The sequence below is a fragment of the Ascaphus truei genome, chromosome 3, assembly GCF_040206685.1.
Source record: "Ascaphus truei isolate aAscTru1 chromosome 3, aAscTru1.hap1, whole genome shotgun sequence".
Taxonomy (NCBI): Eukaryota; Metazoa; Chordata; class Amphibia; order Anura; family Ascaphidae; genus Ascaphus; species Ascaphus truei.
In genome coordinates this window covers 433,532,864-433,550,115 of record NC_134485.1, presented here as the reverse complement: position 1 = coordinate 433,550,115, position 17,252 = coordinate 433,532,864, and the positions used below count along the sequence as shown (strand labels likewise).

The 17,252-nt window shown below is 44.3% G+C and overlaps 1 protein-coding gene across 1 annotated transcript in view; it reads left to right on the top strand.

The window, feature by feature from the left end:
- Positions 1–10,866, top strand: part of TBX15 (T-box transcription factor 15) — a 127,990-nt gene extending 117,124 nt beyond the window's left edge. Inside the window, exons 7-8 of the mRNA XM_075592927.1 lie at positions 509–606; positions 4,376–10,866. Coding sequence (XP_075449042.1) covers positions 509–606; positions 4,376–5,157 — 880 coding nt within the window. The 3' untranslated portion in view covers positions 5,158–10,866. The remainder of the gene's footprint in view (positions 1–508; positions 607–4,375) is intronic.
- The last annotated feature ends 6,386 nt before the right edge of the window (positions 10,867–17,252 follow it).

Genomic DNA, 17,252 nt, shown 5'->3' with positions numbered 1-17,252 from the left:
GAAGGACAATGTAAGATTAGAATGGCCCAGACCGATAGAAACTGAATAATTATTCCACAACAAGCAAACACTGTAGGTGAAATACTTACATTTGTAGGGATTAAGGGGTTTATTTACTAAGACGTCTTCTGACACCTTCCAGCCATTTAATTCTACAGTGTCTGTAAACGTTGGAATGTGTCTCATGGCAGAAGAATGCCGAGTCAACATTGTCCACAACCTTCCCAAAGAACGTAATAACATCGAGATGTTACATTTTGTTTTTACTTTGTATGGCTACCCATTTAATGGCATCAATGCCAGAAGAATGAAAGTGTTAAACTTTCCCTTTTGGAAGCGTTGGGAACGTTGAGATGGGTGAATGTCCTCCAGGGAAATTTATGAACTACATAGTGAAGCATCAAATTCCATTCACCGCTTGTCAGGAGAGGCTCTTCTCTGGCCCTTTATTGAGTGCCGTGTAGACGGGATCTGGTTCCCATTTGACTCATCTTTCTCTCGTTTGCAGGACCGGCCTGGAGGCCATCATGGAAACATACGCTTTTTGGAGGCCGCCGGTCCGCACTCTTACCTTTGAAGATTTTACGACCATGCAGAAGCAGCAAGGTAAGTTCAAACCACGACGGCAGGCTCCAGATACCGAGAGGGGGGGGATTTACATTTGTTTGGGTTTTCGTTTTTCTCTTTCTCCATCTGGCAACCAGCTGAGGCCCACACGCCGGTGGTTTTGGTTAAGGATAACAACAAAATATGCAGGGAGAAATAAACCGAAGAAGTGGTGAAAACTGAATTTATCGCCGTTTGTGCGCGGAAAGGGTTCTGTATCAAGGCAGAATTCTGGGGCAAAAAAAAATGGACCAGATTTATCAAATAAAATAAAAAAAATGCTATTGCTTTCAACTGGATTTCTTCTTTGATAAATCAGGAGCAGTGGTTTGTCCCAGAAATACACGAATGTTGCCACAAAGAAACATTATGAGATAGAAATTGCTTTCGGGGAGGGATTCAGTTTGTTGAATAAATCTGGTGCTGATTTTAATGCATAATGCTACTTCCAAGAGAATATCATCGACTAGAGGTATTATTAATGGAGTAACACAAATGAACATTGAAGATTACACTTAGATTTGGGGTTGGTGGATTTAAAAAAAAAAAAAAAGAGATTTTTATGGGAAATCGCTGATTTTGTGAGTGAGACTCAATTGAAGAGTGTGAGTGGGACTGGCTCCCTTGTGAGTGGGACTGGCTCCCTTGTGAATGGGACTGGCTCCCTTGTGAGTGGGACTGGCTCCCTTGTGAGTGGGACTGGCTCCCTTGTGAGTGGGACTGGCTCCCTTGTGAGTGGGACTGGCTCCCTTGTGAATGGGACTGGCTCCCTTGTGAGTGGGACTGGCTCCCTTGTGAGTGGGACTGGCTCCCTTGTGAGTGGGACTGGCTCCCTTGTGAGTGGGACTGGCTCCCTTGTAAGTGGGACTGGCTCCCTTGTAAGTGGGACTGGCTCCCTTGTGAGTGGGACTGGCTCCCTTGTGAGTGGGACTGGCTCCCGTTGTGAGTGGGACTGGCTCCCGTTCAGTGAGGACGACTGAAAAGCAGCAGGACATGACAGCTCATGAAGAAAATGGCCTTTTCCAGGCAGTGTGTAGTCCGCGTGGACTGGAGGTTAGAGGCATGTCACGTCTCACTCATTCGTAGGCAGGCTTACTCAATGTAAGGCAATCTTAATGATTGGAAACCAGTCTTAACCATGTGCAGGGGCTCTCACTCATTTACAGGCACTCTCCCTCATTGGAAGACATTCTCACTCATTTCAGGCACTCTCCCTCATTGGAAGATATTCTCACTCATTTACAGGCACTGTCCCTCATTGGAAGACATTCTCACTCATTTACAGGCACTCTCCCTCATTGGAAGACATTCTTACTGATTGCAAGGCAGTCTTATTAACTGGAAACCAGTCTCACTCATTAGAAGGCTGTCTAACTCATTATACAGCACTCTCACTCATTACAAAGCACTCTCATTCATTATAAAGCACTCACTTATTATAAAGCACTCTCACTCATTGGAAGGCAGTCTCACTCATTATAAAGCACTCTCACTCGTTATAAAGCACTCTCACTCATTGGAAGGCAGTCTCACTCATTATAAAGCACTCTCACTCGTTATAAAGCAATCTCACTTATTGGAAGGCAGTCTCACTCATTATAAACGCTCACTCATTGGAAGGCAGTCTCACTCATTATAAACACTCTCACTCATTAGAAGGCACACTCACTCATTGGAAGGAAGTCTCACTCATTTAGAGTGAGGCCTTTGTGTCCAAACGCGTATTCTTTTTTAAGTATTTTTTTAAACCATTTAATCAGCGAGGAGGCCCCGATAAATAGTCTCCATGAAGACACAAACCCGGGCGTTAAACCCGTGGGTGTGAGTTCTGGCTCAGATGGATTAGAAGGTTCTTCTAGCAGCAGCAGAACTGTCTGCCTGGCAAGAGAACACAGGGCTGCGGTTTCCTCTCCAGCAGGCAGGAGGTTAATGGCGGAGCGGCAGAATTCCTCTTCTCTCTGCAGCACGGAAGGGAAGTAGCTGCTGACCTGTCTGATTAACTGAATGTGGATCAGGAACTCATTACTCCAATGATCAGGAGATGCTGGATGTGAGCAATAACCCAGAAGATGACCTGATGGGCATCACATGTGCACACACCTGCTGGCCTGGCATGAAATCCAACAGAGGGGGCGCTCAGGATCTCAGGATCTCCCTTTTAAGCTGCAGACCAGCAATATCTTACAGAAAATACTTGTAGCATTTTTTTTAAAAACTCTGAATTACATTTTTAATGTATTATAATGTAACAAGCATTTTTTATTTCTATAGCAACCATTTACAAAGTCACACCCAATTCCTCTTCTGAAACAGGCTCTGGCACACCCCTTTTTGAGCCCTGCCCTCTCTTTCTAGCAGTGCACCAATTGAACCGAGTGACTGCCTGGTCACATGATCTTCCCCACAGAACTTTGCATCTTTGGTCCTCTTCTGCTGCACTGACAGCCATTTAGTGAACCCCCCGAGCCGAATCTTCGCCGATCACAGGAGAACGGATCGATCGGTAACCTAGCTCATTACTTATCATTGTGTGGATTGTATTGATGCGCATATTAAAGGGGAAAAGGCAGCTTGGACCGCTGCTTTAAACACATGGCCGGGAGATGATCTTACACACCCCACAGCCTTACCCCGTCAGTGCTAGAGAGCCCTATACAGCAGGATTATTCATCGACCTTCCGGCTACAAAACAGGGGTACAAAAAATACAGCACCAGGTTTAGAGAAAAAACAAACCCCCTGGGACTTCTTCCTTCGTAAATCTGGTAATGTTTTTTTTTTGCATTCGATTTGCTCCAGGTTTTTACGTGGAAATCTGTGAGAGTTTTATGGGTTATATATCGAAGTCTCCTGAATGCCACACGGTGGCAAAACCTATGGGAAAACAGCACCAGATTTATCAAAAGAAAAGGAACGCAATGGGATTTGTTTTGACAAAGCTGGTTCTGTTCCATTATTGCTGCAGTGTTGTCACCGGGGAGACATTGATACAGGGCTGTAACTACCACTGTCTGCCATGTACACAACTGGGAAAAAAACAGCACCAGATTTACCAGAGTTTAACATGTTTGTGTTTTGTGCCCTTCCTCTGCAGCCTGATACATGACCCCAGCGATGTTCCCTTTTTATGCTGGGTGGATTTATCCCTTTATTAGAATGTGTATTGTGTACATGATCAGCAGTTTATAAATACAAATATACATTATTAAATATACTGTGTATATATCCAGTTAGATGGTAAGCTCTGCGGGGCAGGGTTTTTTATTATCATTTCCTTGCTGCCCTTATCCCCATTGTTTGCACTTCATTTCCCCCGTATTGTAATTTAGTAAGGCGCTGTGCTCACTGGCGGCGCTCTATACATAAAATGAAGCATACATGCTTTATTTTTATACGAAGGTATATTTAACTTACAGGCACAACGAATTCTGTCCCAGTGAGCTAACAATCTAATTACAGCTGCCCAAAGCCACAAGGAGGGATACTGGGCCTCAACGTATACTTAAGCTTTGGAGTTACTGTAGTGTCACTAGGTCATTTCTTTTACCTGTCATACCTAAATCCTGAAGCCGCCCCAGCCCTGCCCGGCAGACGGTCGGTGAAGGTTTATACAGTCAAGGAATTTGAACCTGAATCCTGAATCCGGGAATAATTTCAGGAAATAAACGGGGTCCAGCAATTTAGGAAAATAGGCCAACAGGATGGCCCATGTGGTCCTTAGCTGTCATTCTCATGGTCTTCAAACATTTCTTTGTGTCTTTTTTTTCTAGGTGGCAGCACAGGGACATCCCCTACGACATCCAGCACTGGGACCCCATCCCCTTCTGCCTCCTCCCACCTCCTCTCCCCGTCCTGTTCCCCTCCCACCTTCCACCTGGGCCCCAACTCTTTCAACGTTGGCTGCCGGGAGAACCAGCTGTGCAACCTCAACCTTTCCGAGTACCCTCCGTGTGCCAGAAGCAACGTGGCCACGCTTCAGAGCTACCCGGGCCTAAGCGACAATGGATACAACAGGCTTCAGAGCGGAAACTCCTCCGGTACCCAGCCTCCCGAGAGCTTTATGCCCCAGAGGACTCCAACCTTGATCTCTGGGATGCCTACTCCCTCCTCATTGCCAGGCAATAGCAAGATGGATGCTTACAGTGGCCAGCTGGGGTCATATCCAACCTCTCAGTTCCAGTATGTGATGCAGGCAGGAAACCCTTCCTCAAGCTCATCTTCTTCCCATATGTTTGGGAGCAGCCACATTCAGCAGGGCTCCTACAATGCTTTCTCCCTTCACAACCCTTACAACCTCTATGGATACAACTTCCCTGCCTCCCCCCGCTTGGCAGCCAGCCCCGAGAAACTGTCTGCACCCCAAGGCACTTTACTCTGCTCCTCCCCCTCAAATGTGGCTTTCGGGGAGAGGCAGTACCTCTCCACGGGCATGGAAGCGATGCACATGATTGGCAGCCCCTCGGCCAATCAGCAGGTAGCAAATGCCTGCGACAGCAGACAGTATGGAGCTGTCCCTGGCTCGTCATCACAGATGTCTGTGCACATGGTTTAACTGCGGTGGCCAGGATCTTCATGGAAAGACAGTAGGAACCCAAGTGCCTTCAAAGTCAGCATCAGCATGGAAACTCCAGCCAGGGAAGCGGGAAGCTCAGTTGCTATCTCACAGGACAATCAATGGAGCAATAATAATAAAAAATATATATATGCAGTATGCCAAAGCTGAAATGAACTCCGATCACAACGGTGTCCAGTAGACTTACCACTTGTCAAACCTCTCAACAATCTTGCCTTCAACCAAAGACTTTCTAGAAGAAAAGCTACATATATTAATATAATGTTTTACCCCTCTTCACTGCTCGAAGGGTCTGCAGCTCATTGGGGGGAGGGGGGATTGATGAAAAGTCTCATAAGCTGGAAAATTGTGGCAATTAAAAAATAGCAGCAAGGTTATCAAAGAAAAAATGTCAAAGTGTTCGAAGGCATGTTTCTGCATTTGCCCCGGCTTCGCAGCTGGGAGACCTTGGTAACTTGTACCCATTGGGTTGGAAGTCCCACCAGCAGTGACCGGGTGAAAATGTTGCCATTTGTGACATTGCTATACGCTTGTGTGGCTTGGAAAGAAAAGCAGCCTGTAGTATTTTGTATGGCGTTTAACACTTCACTGCCCATTACATGATCACTAAGCTACAACCTGACCCGCCTTTGGGTGGCGAAGCTTGCTTTATATTGTGAACATTAACAAGGAACTTCGTCATACAAGACTTCTTGTTTTCTCTCGGCTCCCTCACTAAGGATGGTTTAAAGGTGGAGCTGGACTTGTGACTCCACGTGGCAGGACAACTGCCTGGGAATCAGCGGATCAAGATTAAGCGTAACTGTCAAATGAGGGGAGAAAGTATTTTGAACTGCTCAAGTGAATTGAATTGGAACGTGTTTAGGAAATGTTTGGACAGACAGAGTTAGCCGTGGGTTAGCCGTGATCACTTACACCAGTTCATGCGTGACTGTAAGAATCACGGTACATTACATGTGTGTAGTCCCTTGTAACAGAAAAAAAGGTTTGAACACCAGTCCAAAATGTCAAAATGAACTAAACATGAAGGCACTCCACCTTATTACTCCTTCTCCCCCCAAAAGTCATGTTTGCTGCTAATTTCAGCGACAGCATTTTGAATTGAAGCTGTAATTCCAACTTCAGCCCCACACATCTAACTAAGAGTATCAGTTATTAGTGCACATTGAACAAAACACTGGTATTCTGGTAGAATGGTGACAGCACAAGACTTCGGGGAAGTACTTCCCATTATGCCCATAAATACTCAGGGAAATACTCTCCCTTCGTTCCTAATCTTCCAGGGAAATACTCTCCCTTCGTTCCTAATCCGTCAGGGAAATACTCTCCCTTCGTTCCTAAACTGTCAGGGAAATACTCTCCCTTCGTTCCTAAACTGTCAGGGAAATAATCTCCCTTCGTTCCGAATCTTCCAGGGAAATAATCTCCCTTCGTTCCGAATCTCCAGGGAAATACTCTCCCTTTCGTTACTAATTTTTCATAGAAATACTTTCCCTTCGTTCCTAATCTGTCAGAGAAATACTCTCCCTTCAAACCTAATCTTTCAGAGAAATACTCTCCCTTTGTTCCTAATCTTTCAGAGAAATACTCTCCCTTCATCCCTAATCTTTAAGGGACGTACTCTCTCCTTTTGTCCCTAATGTTTTACTTCTCTTCCCCACAACATTGTGCTTTCACCATTGCGTCACAATATTTTGGTTCAATGTGCACCAGTAATAAATACTTGGACGTGTGCGGCTTTGCTCTTCCGATTACACATAAATACTGTTCAGCAATCTGCAGTAGCCATCGGGAAACTTTAACAGCCCCTCACTTGAATAACCAAACGCTACCAACTGATTCGGTTCAGATAAGAACCCCCTGAATTGGACAGCCAATTCCTTGATAACACGCCCCGGTAGTGCCTTCCCGTTGTTACCGTCACAGGACCAGAGAACGAGAATGAATAAGTACAACCCTTCCACGGGTATGTAGGCTGGGTTCTGGTCACCTATTCCATACACATCCCTTATTGCAGAGGATCCCAACTACAGTCCCCAAGGCCACCCACATGGTCAGCTTTTGAGGATATCCCAGCTTGAGCACAGTATATCAGTCCCTGCTTCTGTGACTGAGACACTGATTGATCCACCTGTGCTGAAGCAGGGATAACCTCAAAACCTGACCATTTGGGTGGTCTTGAGGACTGGAGTTGAGAACCCATGCCTTATTGTATAAGGTGGGATGGTGCTGATCCGGCAGTATCGCAAGGCAAGCCCCAGTGAAGTCATTAGGTCTAGAATAAAGGCCCGTGGGTAACTGATGTATTCAGGATGTTTTTGGACAAAAATCTCTGTTGAAGTCAATGGAAATTTGCATCCAAAAACATCCCAAATGGGCTCTTTGTAGGATACAGAATTTAACCCTTTGTCTTAGTTGACCGTTCTCCTGTTTCTACTTCCCTTAACCTCTTGGCTGCCAGGATGGTATGTCTTTTTAAATTCTCACAGAGGTCAAGATAGTCTCACTAGTAACACAAAGCAGCACTTTCCCATTACAACAAATATACCGTTTTATTGGGCCCCGAAACGATAAATCTCACCAATTTTAGCCGTAGTGGTTGACATCTCTGTCATCGTGAGAAAAAGAAATGCTAAGGAGGATATAAATAGGAAATCAGAACCAGACGATCCTCACTGTACAAGGAAGGTGCACCACTTCAATGAGCTAGGATCGCTGCTTTAATATACACAGTGATAATATTACATTATGTGCCTAACCTTACCAGTGCTATTTAAATGAGCTCTAAAGCAGCAAACTCACTGCTTGAATTCGTAACAGAATCGGAACCGGCGGCCCACTGGAGCTGAACCATTTAGCTCCCAGAACCTCCCCTGTTCCTGAGATACTTCCGTTTTTTTTTATGAATCAGTAATTCTGCTTCCTCTTGAGGTATCAATATGGCTGCCATCCAAGCCTCACTCCCATGGGCCAATAGGCCGCTGTGATGTCTTCCGGGCACACCACGATGCCAGCTTCCTATTGGACAACCCCGATGGCCAGTTTAGATTTTACTTTCATCTTACCGATAAAAAATGGAAAATATCTCATGAACCGGGGGGCAGGGTCCTCAGAGCTAGAAATAGGGAGGTTCAGCTTTGGTGGACCCCCTGTACCGATTATGCCCCCCCCCCCCAATAATAATACATGAAATTGCTTTCAATTCGTTTGAGACCTCGTTGGAGCTGAAGGGGTTAAATCGAGGGCTTGTTCCTTCATACTGGAACATGTTGGAAGGGTTTAATTTTTCTTGTTGCCCAAACGTGACACATAAATAGAGTCACTGGGGTAGATTGGTGACCGCAGAGTATTTAAATTCAATTCAACACGTCTTCACATGACCACACGTATAACGCTCGAATTGTCTGCCCCACTGTTCAGATGTGGAGTCCTACTGCTGCCATTGAGTGGGATAGCTGTGTACATCGGGATATTTGCATCCTCGTTATTACCAGAACTATGTACCGGCATATCATCGTTAGCACTAACGTCCGTTAAAATTAATGGCGGGCCGTCTTGGCATTGAGACAGCACTTAACACCTCATTAGGGAGCTTTGGAAATCCCCGCTAGCACTTAACGAGACATAAACGGGTGTTAACGTCACGTTACGTCACTAACGGAGCTTCGTGGTTCTTCTACATCTGTAGACTCTTTCCACTGTGGTATCATGACACATCAGTGGTGGATCCAAGAACGTCTTTCCAAGAGTTGTGTATAAGTGCTCTTTGGGCAACACATCAAAAGGCCGTAACTCCCCAGTGTAATAGCTTTGCCGGGTAAGGTAGAGTTTGTTTGAGGTCTCTATCCGCCTTAGGATATCTGCACATTGTCAGTTCAGCACAGACTAGCTCCCCAGCCATTCCAACGCTACAGACGTAGCTGAGGTATACTTTTCTTGGATGAATATGGCTGCTTTTTGCACGGGTTTTGCTCGACTTTTGCAGCCAGCAGACTTTAGTAAACAGACCCCTATATACAGTATAAACAGACCCCTATATACAGTATCATGCCCAGCCTTCCTCTGAAATTGACACCCCAAGATGCGTTTTGAACATTCGTCCCTGTTTTGTCCCTGCTTCCCATTGCTGCACTTGCTAACGTTTTGGGAAGTGGTTACAAAGAGCGAGTTATACTTTGCAAATATTACCATGGGATACCTTCTATTTTACATTTGGGGAGAGCAAGACATTTTCGCGGTGTCCGATATTGCCGTAATTATCTTCTCAACTGGATTTTGTTAACGAGTTTCCTGCAATTGACACAGAATCCGGGGAAAAAAATAAAATAACTGTGAGTTGAAGAATCATGAAACGTCCCCCCTATTAGCTGAGGACTTGCAATGCTGGCAGAGTCCCCCCCCCCCTCTCTGACTGTGTGCGGGTGTTATTAAGAACGGAGGAAAATAATAACAAGAGAGGCAGAATTTCACCCATACCATTATCGGAAGCTGCGTGCTTCTTGTAACCACTCTCCCAAATCACCAGCACAAAGCCAGGAGAAAAAAGCTAAAGATTAAGCGACAAATATCACGTTCCGTTTATTACCAGTATAGCATTTTTAGGTGAATTGATTACTATATGTCCCATAAAGTTTGTCTAAACTCCTTCAATATGGCAAATTACTCATTCCCCCACATCGGCTAACACCACAGACTCAGTACAAACTCTTTTTTTATTTACATTACACCGTGTATTTCCTTTCCTTCATTTTCCAATTCCTTTCCATTTCTGCTGTGACCACCTCTGCTGGGAATCGGTGCCACGCACCCACCCTCCTTTCAGCCAAGGACGGTTGGTTTCCAGTTAACCCCATTCACTGCCGACGGGTGCCAGCCAATGCACGAGGTGGCTCAATAGGGTGACGCCCCGGGTTCACCGTTAAACAGGGTGTCGTGATTTCAGGGGACAGCGCGACGTAGGAAGTGGGAAGCCCAGAGAAAACATTTGCATGGGACAGAATTGTCCGACAGCATTCGCACCTCAATTAAAATAGTATTTATATCAAATCTGTAATTACATTGACTTGTTTTTATCAGCCTAGCTTGTAGCGTTCCTGTGTGTCTTTACGGTTCATTGAAAAGCAACAGTCCATCGTATTTCCCATGTCAGTTATCCGGCGGCCTAAGGGTCTGGAAAAGGGATACCCGTTGAACGCATGCGTAAGTCATGCAACGTCTATAATGTGGGATGGACTGTCGCTTTTAGGAATAAAATGCAAAATAAATATAAATGTTGGAGTTGTGTGACAATGCAAACTATGGAATAATCAGATTTCTGTTTGGATGTGTTGTAGATCAGGAGGGCTCAGCTTCAGTCTTCAAGACCCCCCCCAACAGGTCAGGTTTTCAGGATATCCCTGCTTCAGCACAGGTGGCTCAATCACTCCCTGCTTCAGCACAGGTGGCTCAATCAGAGGCTCAGTCGAAGACAGATATCTTGAAAACCTGACCTGTTGGGGGGTCTTGAGGATGGGAGTTGAGCCCCCCTGTTGTAGATAACTGTATTTAAGTGCATAGCTGTGACAGTGTTACAGCAGAGAGCAGTGATCAGCTATGTCAGATACATATGGTGTATACAAATTAGCCCTATACACTCTGTTAATAAGCGCCACGCACAGACAGACGCTCAATAAACCTTCTCGCTCTCAACTATTGTTTAGGATTTTCTTTCCTAGGTTTGAATTTTATTTCCGGGGGACCCTTCGGTGGAGATTTCTGAAACATTCACGCGCGTTTCAAAAATACGTGTCTGAAAACGCCAACATTCACCGAAAATTTTTTTTCAAAATCGGCGCGCTCCAAACTTTGGAGTTTGTGCTTAAAATTCGCCCACAAACGCCCTTGAAATTATCGGACAATATGATACGTTCAGTTGATGTTAGGCGAGTTTCCCGAATAAACGACAGAGAAGCCCAATGCTACATCCAATATGACAAAAATACACAGTAAAATACTTATATATTCTCTTGAAAAAGAGTAATTTAGCTTAACCCTTTGGTCAAAGAGTTGTAAGCCTGCGAGCCACGACAAGGCATGACCTAGTTCACAGGTCCTAACACTACCAGATAAAATACTAATATACCTCTATTAGGATTAAAATTCTCATTTACCTCTATTAGGAGGGAGAAAGACCACATTGGATCTATATCCAGCAGAATGAAAGGACCTACTCACTTGGGATACATATGCCACGCTCAATAGCTCTCCTTTTTGACACATATACATATATATTTTGTGGGGGCTCAGGGGTTCCAAAAAAGAGCTAGCTGGGGTTTTGTGAGTTTCCCGAATAGTCAGTGGCCAAAGTGGCTTACAAATGATGAGACTCTGTGTAAACTAAATCCATTTTTCTTTAGCAAGGGAAGTGAAATGAAAATAATTTCTTCTAATGAAAAAGTAGTGGTAAATTTGCGTTATTCGGGGAATAAAATAGCAGCGATCCATCTATCCGTCCCCTTTCCGGTGGATTGCCACCTTCCATCATAATGCTGTGATAATCAAATTAAATGCTGGAAAACAACACACTAACATACATATTTAATGTTTTTAATTTGGGGAGATCAAAACAGCGGGTAGGAGGTGAAACTAAACTAAGTTGTCCTGACATAACTGATGGGTCATTAAAATAATAATATATCTCATGCTCTTCCTGTGATTGCCGGTGTGCTGCCTGAGAAATGGGTCAAGGTTGGTGACTTTTCTTCAACTAATTAGCCTGGGTCCAAGATATAAAATTTGATACACAACATCACACTACATACAGTGCTAATCCTTCTCCATGTACAACCACCACACATTACCAAATTACTTATTGGTACAGCCAGCGATGGACCTGAATCCACCAGCTGAACCTGCCCAGAACCTCAATACAACACACGGTTACCAGCTTCTGTAGTGTAAATGCACCATACACCAGTGTGCTTCTTTACCCCAAATCTCCGAAGCTTCAGAAGATGGTAAAGTATCAATCCCAGCTGACCTTTGGTATTACTATATCCTTTCTGACCCAGGGACCATCCTAACGAATGACTGCATTGGTCTTATCCATGGGAACCCTCCGGTTTAAGAAGTATTTGCTGGAACGTGTTGACGTTAAGTACTGTTTGGACATTACAAATACTGGTGTGTTTCGGCTTCGGCTCGATCACTGGTTGGCTTATCAGCCAGCAGCCGTAGACAGTATGGGTACCAGTAAGTAAGATGAGAATCTCATTTCTTATATAAATACCCTCAGATATTTTATAGGACCTGCATATTCCCGTTTGCTGGTCTGTTGGCAACTTGGCATAGAGTAAGGGCAGATGGAAGAAGAGCCGGGATCTTTATCTGCCTGTTGATTCAAATTAATTTGGCAGACACTGTATGGATGTGTAGCAATCCTATAAAAGCCATAGGTAAAAATGGGTGGGATCCCAGCACTCAATGAACACAGTAAGCGATTAATCTTAAATAAATCAAGTGTAGTATTTAGAACATAACGGAATATACAGCTCTACAGTTTAGAATGATGCAAACTCAGAGATTTGTCCCACATCCGAGATAGGTGTACCACATGTACATGTAAATGCAGTGTAGGGCCAATCTGCCAGTGATCGAAAAGCATAGTGGGGTATAGAGAGTGAGTATAGCACTCAATCCCAAAAGCATTAGAGTCATGTAAGGATAAAGGTGAAGAAAAACAAACAAAAAAATAATGGGGCACTCTTTCCCAGGTCAGAGAATGAGAGTTCAAAACTGTATGTGTGTCCAGACGTCGAGCCAAAGTTCAAAGTTAAGTTCACCAATAATGTGGCACAGGGTATACAAAATGTCTGCTCAATAAAGTGGCACAGGTGGGCCCTTGATCCCGTGCCCCACCACTCTGAAATACTGTATCTTATATAAGAAGTGCTGTCTGTCCTATAAAAACCATCTTCAAGTATTTCTGATTTGATGCTGGAGAAGCCGGCAGTGCTGTTACAGAATGAGGGCGTCAAGCTTACAACGGAAGCTACCTGTAGATTACAGATATCTGTACTTCCACCAAAATGCAAGTGTTTAATATAGATATATCTCCATCAGGCCCACCGGCAGGTGTACCAAGGCAATGATGGTGTTATACCCCTGATAAAGTGGATCGGAGCCACGAAACACATAAGGTATTGTGGGAAAATTGTTCCTGATCCTGGTCTGTATCTCAGAGACTCCCCACTCGATTTCCTTTTGCTGGCGACGGAGCGGTGATGCAGTGGATGCAGATACGAGCTTGCCCAACTGTGTCCCGGACTGAGCTTAGGAAATTTCATGGCTTATTATCCTACTTAGCCGTTAGAGTGCAAGGCCGCCTCTCTATGAACAGAGATTACGGAGTCCACCTACCTGAGTGAGCGTGAAGAAGAGTGGATGCTCCTACCTTCAGCGGCATCCATCCAAGGTTTTTGAAAAGATTTCCCTGCTGCATTACATCGTTACATAGTTACATAGTTACACAGTTACATCGTTACATCGTTACATAGTTACATAGTAGATGAGGTTGATAAAAGACGTCCGTCCATCAAGTTCAACCTATGCTAAATTTAGACAACAGATACTTTATCCTATATCTATACTTATTGATCCAGAGGAAGGCAAACAAAAAACCCCATTAAGGGGAAAAATCACAGATATTTGGTGGTTTATAGCATATTCCCACAAACATTTTCTTTATACTTTTACCTCCACTGCTAATTTCTATCCACAAAGTCTCTACATTTTCATCATTCCCTTCATAGACATCATCCCTTATAAAAGGTTTTAGATCCGGTTTAACATATAAACATACTCCACCTCCCCTTCTATTTGTTCGATCCTTCCGAAAAAGAGAATAACCTTCTAACCTTCAGTGAGCTCTAATTCCCTTTCAAGATTGCCAATGTCCCTCAATATTGCAAGTTGCCTCTTAAGATCAGCAATCTCTGACTCTAAAGAGACCACCCGCTCACACTTCTCACAGCGGTATGCTCCTTGGAACAGCTGCTCCAAGTGCACATACATGTGGCAAGATGTGCATTGAGTGGCATTTTCAATCCTGCTCATTCTAGCAACTATGAAGTTTAGAAGTACTAACAGTAAACTGTACTTCAATAACTATACCTTGTTTAACCGCTTCCTTGTTCAAACTGCTTCTGGTTCTAACTGCACACACTTTAAACAACCAGCACTGCTTCTGGTTCTAACTGCACACACTTTAAACAACCAGCACTGCTTCTGGTTCTAACTGCACACACTTTAAACAACCAGCACTGCTTCTGGTTCCAACTGCACACACTTTAAACAACCAGCACTGCTTCTGGTTCTAACTGCACACACTTTAAACAACAAGCACTTGAAATCAACCACACATATCAGTCAGTACACGCAAGCTCAGGATTCGTTAGAAGCCTCTGTTTAAATAGGGACACCCACCAGGTGTGTTAAGTTATCAATTAACCCCACCCACTGCAGGTGTGTTAGGCCAGCCAATTAACCAACCACACCCACTCTGCCTCAGGCAGGAGAAAGGGAAAAAAAGTTACAGGCTTCAAATTGAGGTTTAGAGATGGACACGCCTGGAGAAACACTAAGCTGAGGGACCCAGATCATCGCTGGAACCTGGAGATATACTGAATTGTTTCCCAGGGCAATTCAGAAGGAATTCTTGCCATGACTTCCACAGCCAGCCAGGCCTCTTCCTCTGCCGGGCCGGAAAAAGTGTCTTCCTCTGACAACAGCACTCATCGACAAATGTGTTGTCTACCTTTAATTCACAAAAAGGGTCTTCTCTGTGGACCATTGTAAAGCAAATCTCTTGACTCACGGTATTAATAGATGCTGGAGTTCTCAATACTTCGGTGCATCACCGTACCTGGGAATGCCGACAGACCACCAAATGTGCTTCCCACCCATTCATTGTTGGTCAAGACAGATAAAGAAGTTGTGTTGTGTAGCATTGCGTCTCCGAGGTACAATTATTATTTTCACGTAACAGAACTCTTTTCTTCTATTCAATTCTATATTTCTCTTTTTTCTATCCTAGTGATTTTAAGCCGGGGTGGCGTGACTCCCTGGTGTGACAGAACCCCAAGCCAGGTGTGTCACCAAAAAATGACAGAGGAAGATACATTGTAGAAGGTTACACAGAAATACTACTCTAAACTAAAAACACAATGGAAAACATGAGCATTGCATATGGATTTACAGTGCAAATGTAAATCAGTAATATGGTTACTCAGCATTACTCTTACATAGAAAACCCTGACATTAATGAAGTAGCCCCGCGTCTTCGAGGTCCTTCCTCATGTGGGCACCAGGACAGTAAGAGTGAGAGGGGGTTCTAGTGCCTCTGCCCCATCTCACATTACCAGCTATGGTAGTTATGAAGACAAGCTTAGACTAGTTTCTCAATAGAGATTGGCGAACCAGTCTAAATATGTTTCCCGGAATTCAGCGGAATGTTTTGACCAAAATCCATCAGGAGAGGGGGAGGGAGTCTCCAGTTGCATATTTAGTCCATCAAACGTCACTCCAAATAAAATAAATTAGGGAGACATGCCTGTGCTGAAACGGGAGCATACCTGGAGGTACCTGGCTGGCAGATATGCTAATGGCTATACAAAGTATATTTAAATGAGTCCCACACTTTCTCAAATGATTTCCATACCAACTATATAGAGTTTATAAGCCGAAGGTACCAACCTAATTACTGGAAAGGTGTCAGACCCAACAAGGACTAGAACCCACAACCACTGCTTCTGTAGACAGCAGCTCTAACAGTGTGAGCAAAACCAGCTGATAGGTAGCATCACTATAACATCCTACCTTTGAGTACTCACTGAGTGCTCACACATGTAGCTAATCTAGCTATTAGAGTATCTCACATCTGCTCCACATGGACTATTAAACTGTCAAATTCTCCTCTCCCTCTCTCTCATCCAGGAAACAAAAAAACTAGCTATTAGAGAGGGTTGGGGTTCCAAACAATGTAACTGATCTCAGACACGCTATTAGAGAGGGTTGGGGTTCCTTACAATGCATCTGATCTCAGATGCACTATTAGAGAGGGTTGGAGTTCCTTACAATGCATCTGATATCAGACACGCTATTAGAGAGGGTTGGGGTTCCTTACGTTGCATCTGATCTCAGACATGCTATTAGAGAGGGTTGGTGTTCCTTACAATGCATTTGATCTCAGATGCGCTATTAGAGAGGGTTGGTGTTCCTTAGAATGCATTTGATCTCAGACGCACTATTTGAGAGAACAAAATACAAACAAATACAAGTGCGCAACTATATACCTCTAGTGTAAAATATTTTTCTTTAACCCATTAACCACCTATGTGATAATAGTTGAAAAAAAACAACCTCAGGATTGAGAATAGGCGTCTGCCGCTATAATGTAAGGGATGACAAACACCCCTAGACCAACTGAAATAAAAAGAAAACAAAAGCGCAAACGCACATAGTGAAGTATGTAAAAAATATATACATATTATTATTATGGTAAGATATCTGCGTACATCAGATTAGAAGTTTATCAGCATGTCATGTGCAAAGACATTGGTTACCCGACGTCACACAGCCACTTCTGGGTCAACGGATGTCCACTTTGCTGCCTTTGGAAGAGATCTCCGTCTGGGCACACGCCGTCACGGCACCTGGGAAAGACCCTCCGCTCGTCCTCAGGGTCCAGATGGAAAGCCCTTACACGTAAGGGCCGTCGATACCGCCACTCAGTCCAGCTGATTGCCGATGGAGCGCCCTCAGGGATCAGAGCTATGGAAGCCCCCGCCGGGCTGGTACGTCGAGTGTCCCGTATGTGATTTACGACCGGCTGCAAGGTGAGGATGGCCGTAAAGAGAGGATGGCCGTAAAGTGAGATCGTGCGTCACTTCAATAATGCCAAAGTCCACAAATGTTTGTGAAAGACTCAAAATGATATTAGGCACGCAGATTATGAACAGAATTACATTGGGGGCTATAGAATCAATCCAACGCGTCCTAAGACTAATTTTCTGTGCTTTGTCTTGCAAATATACTGT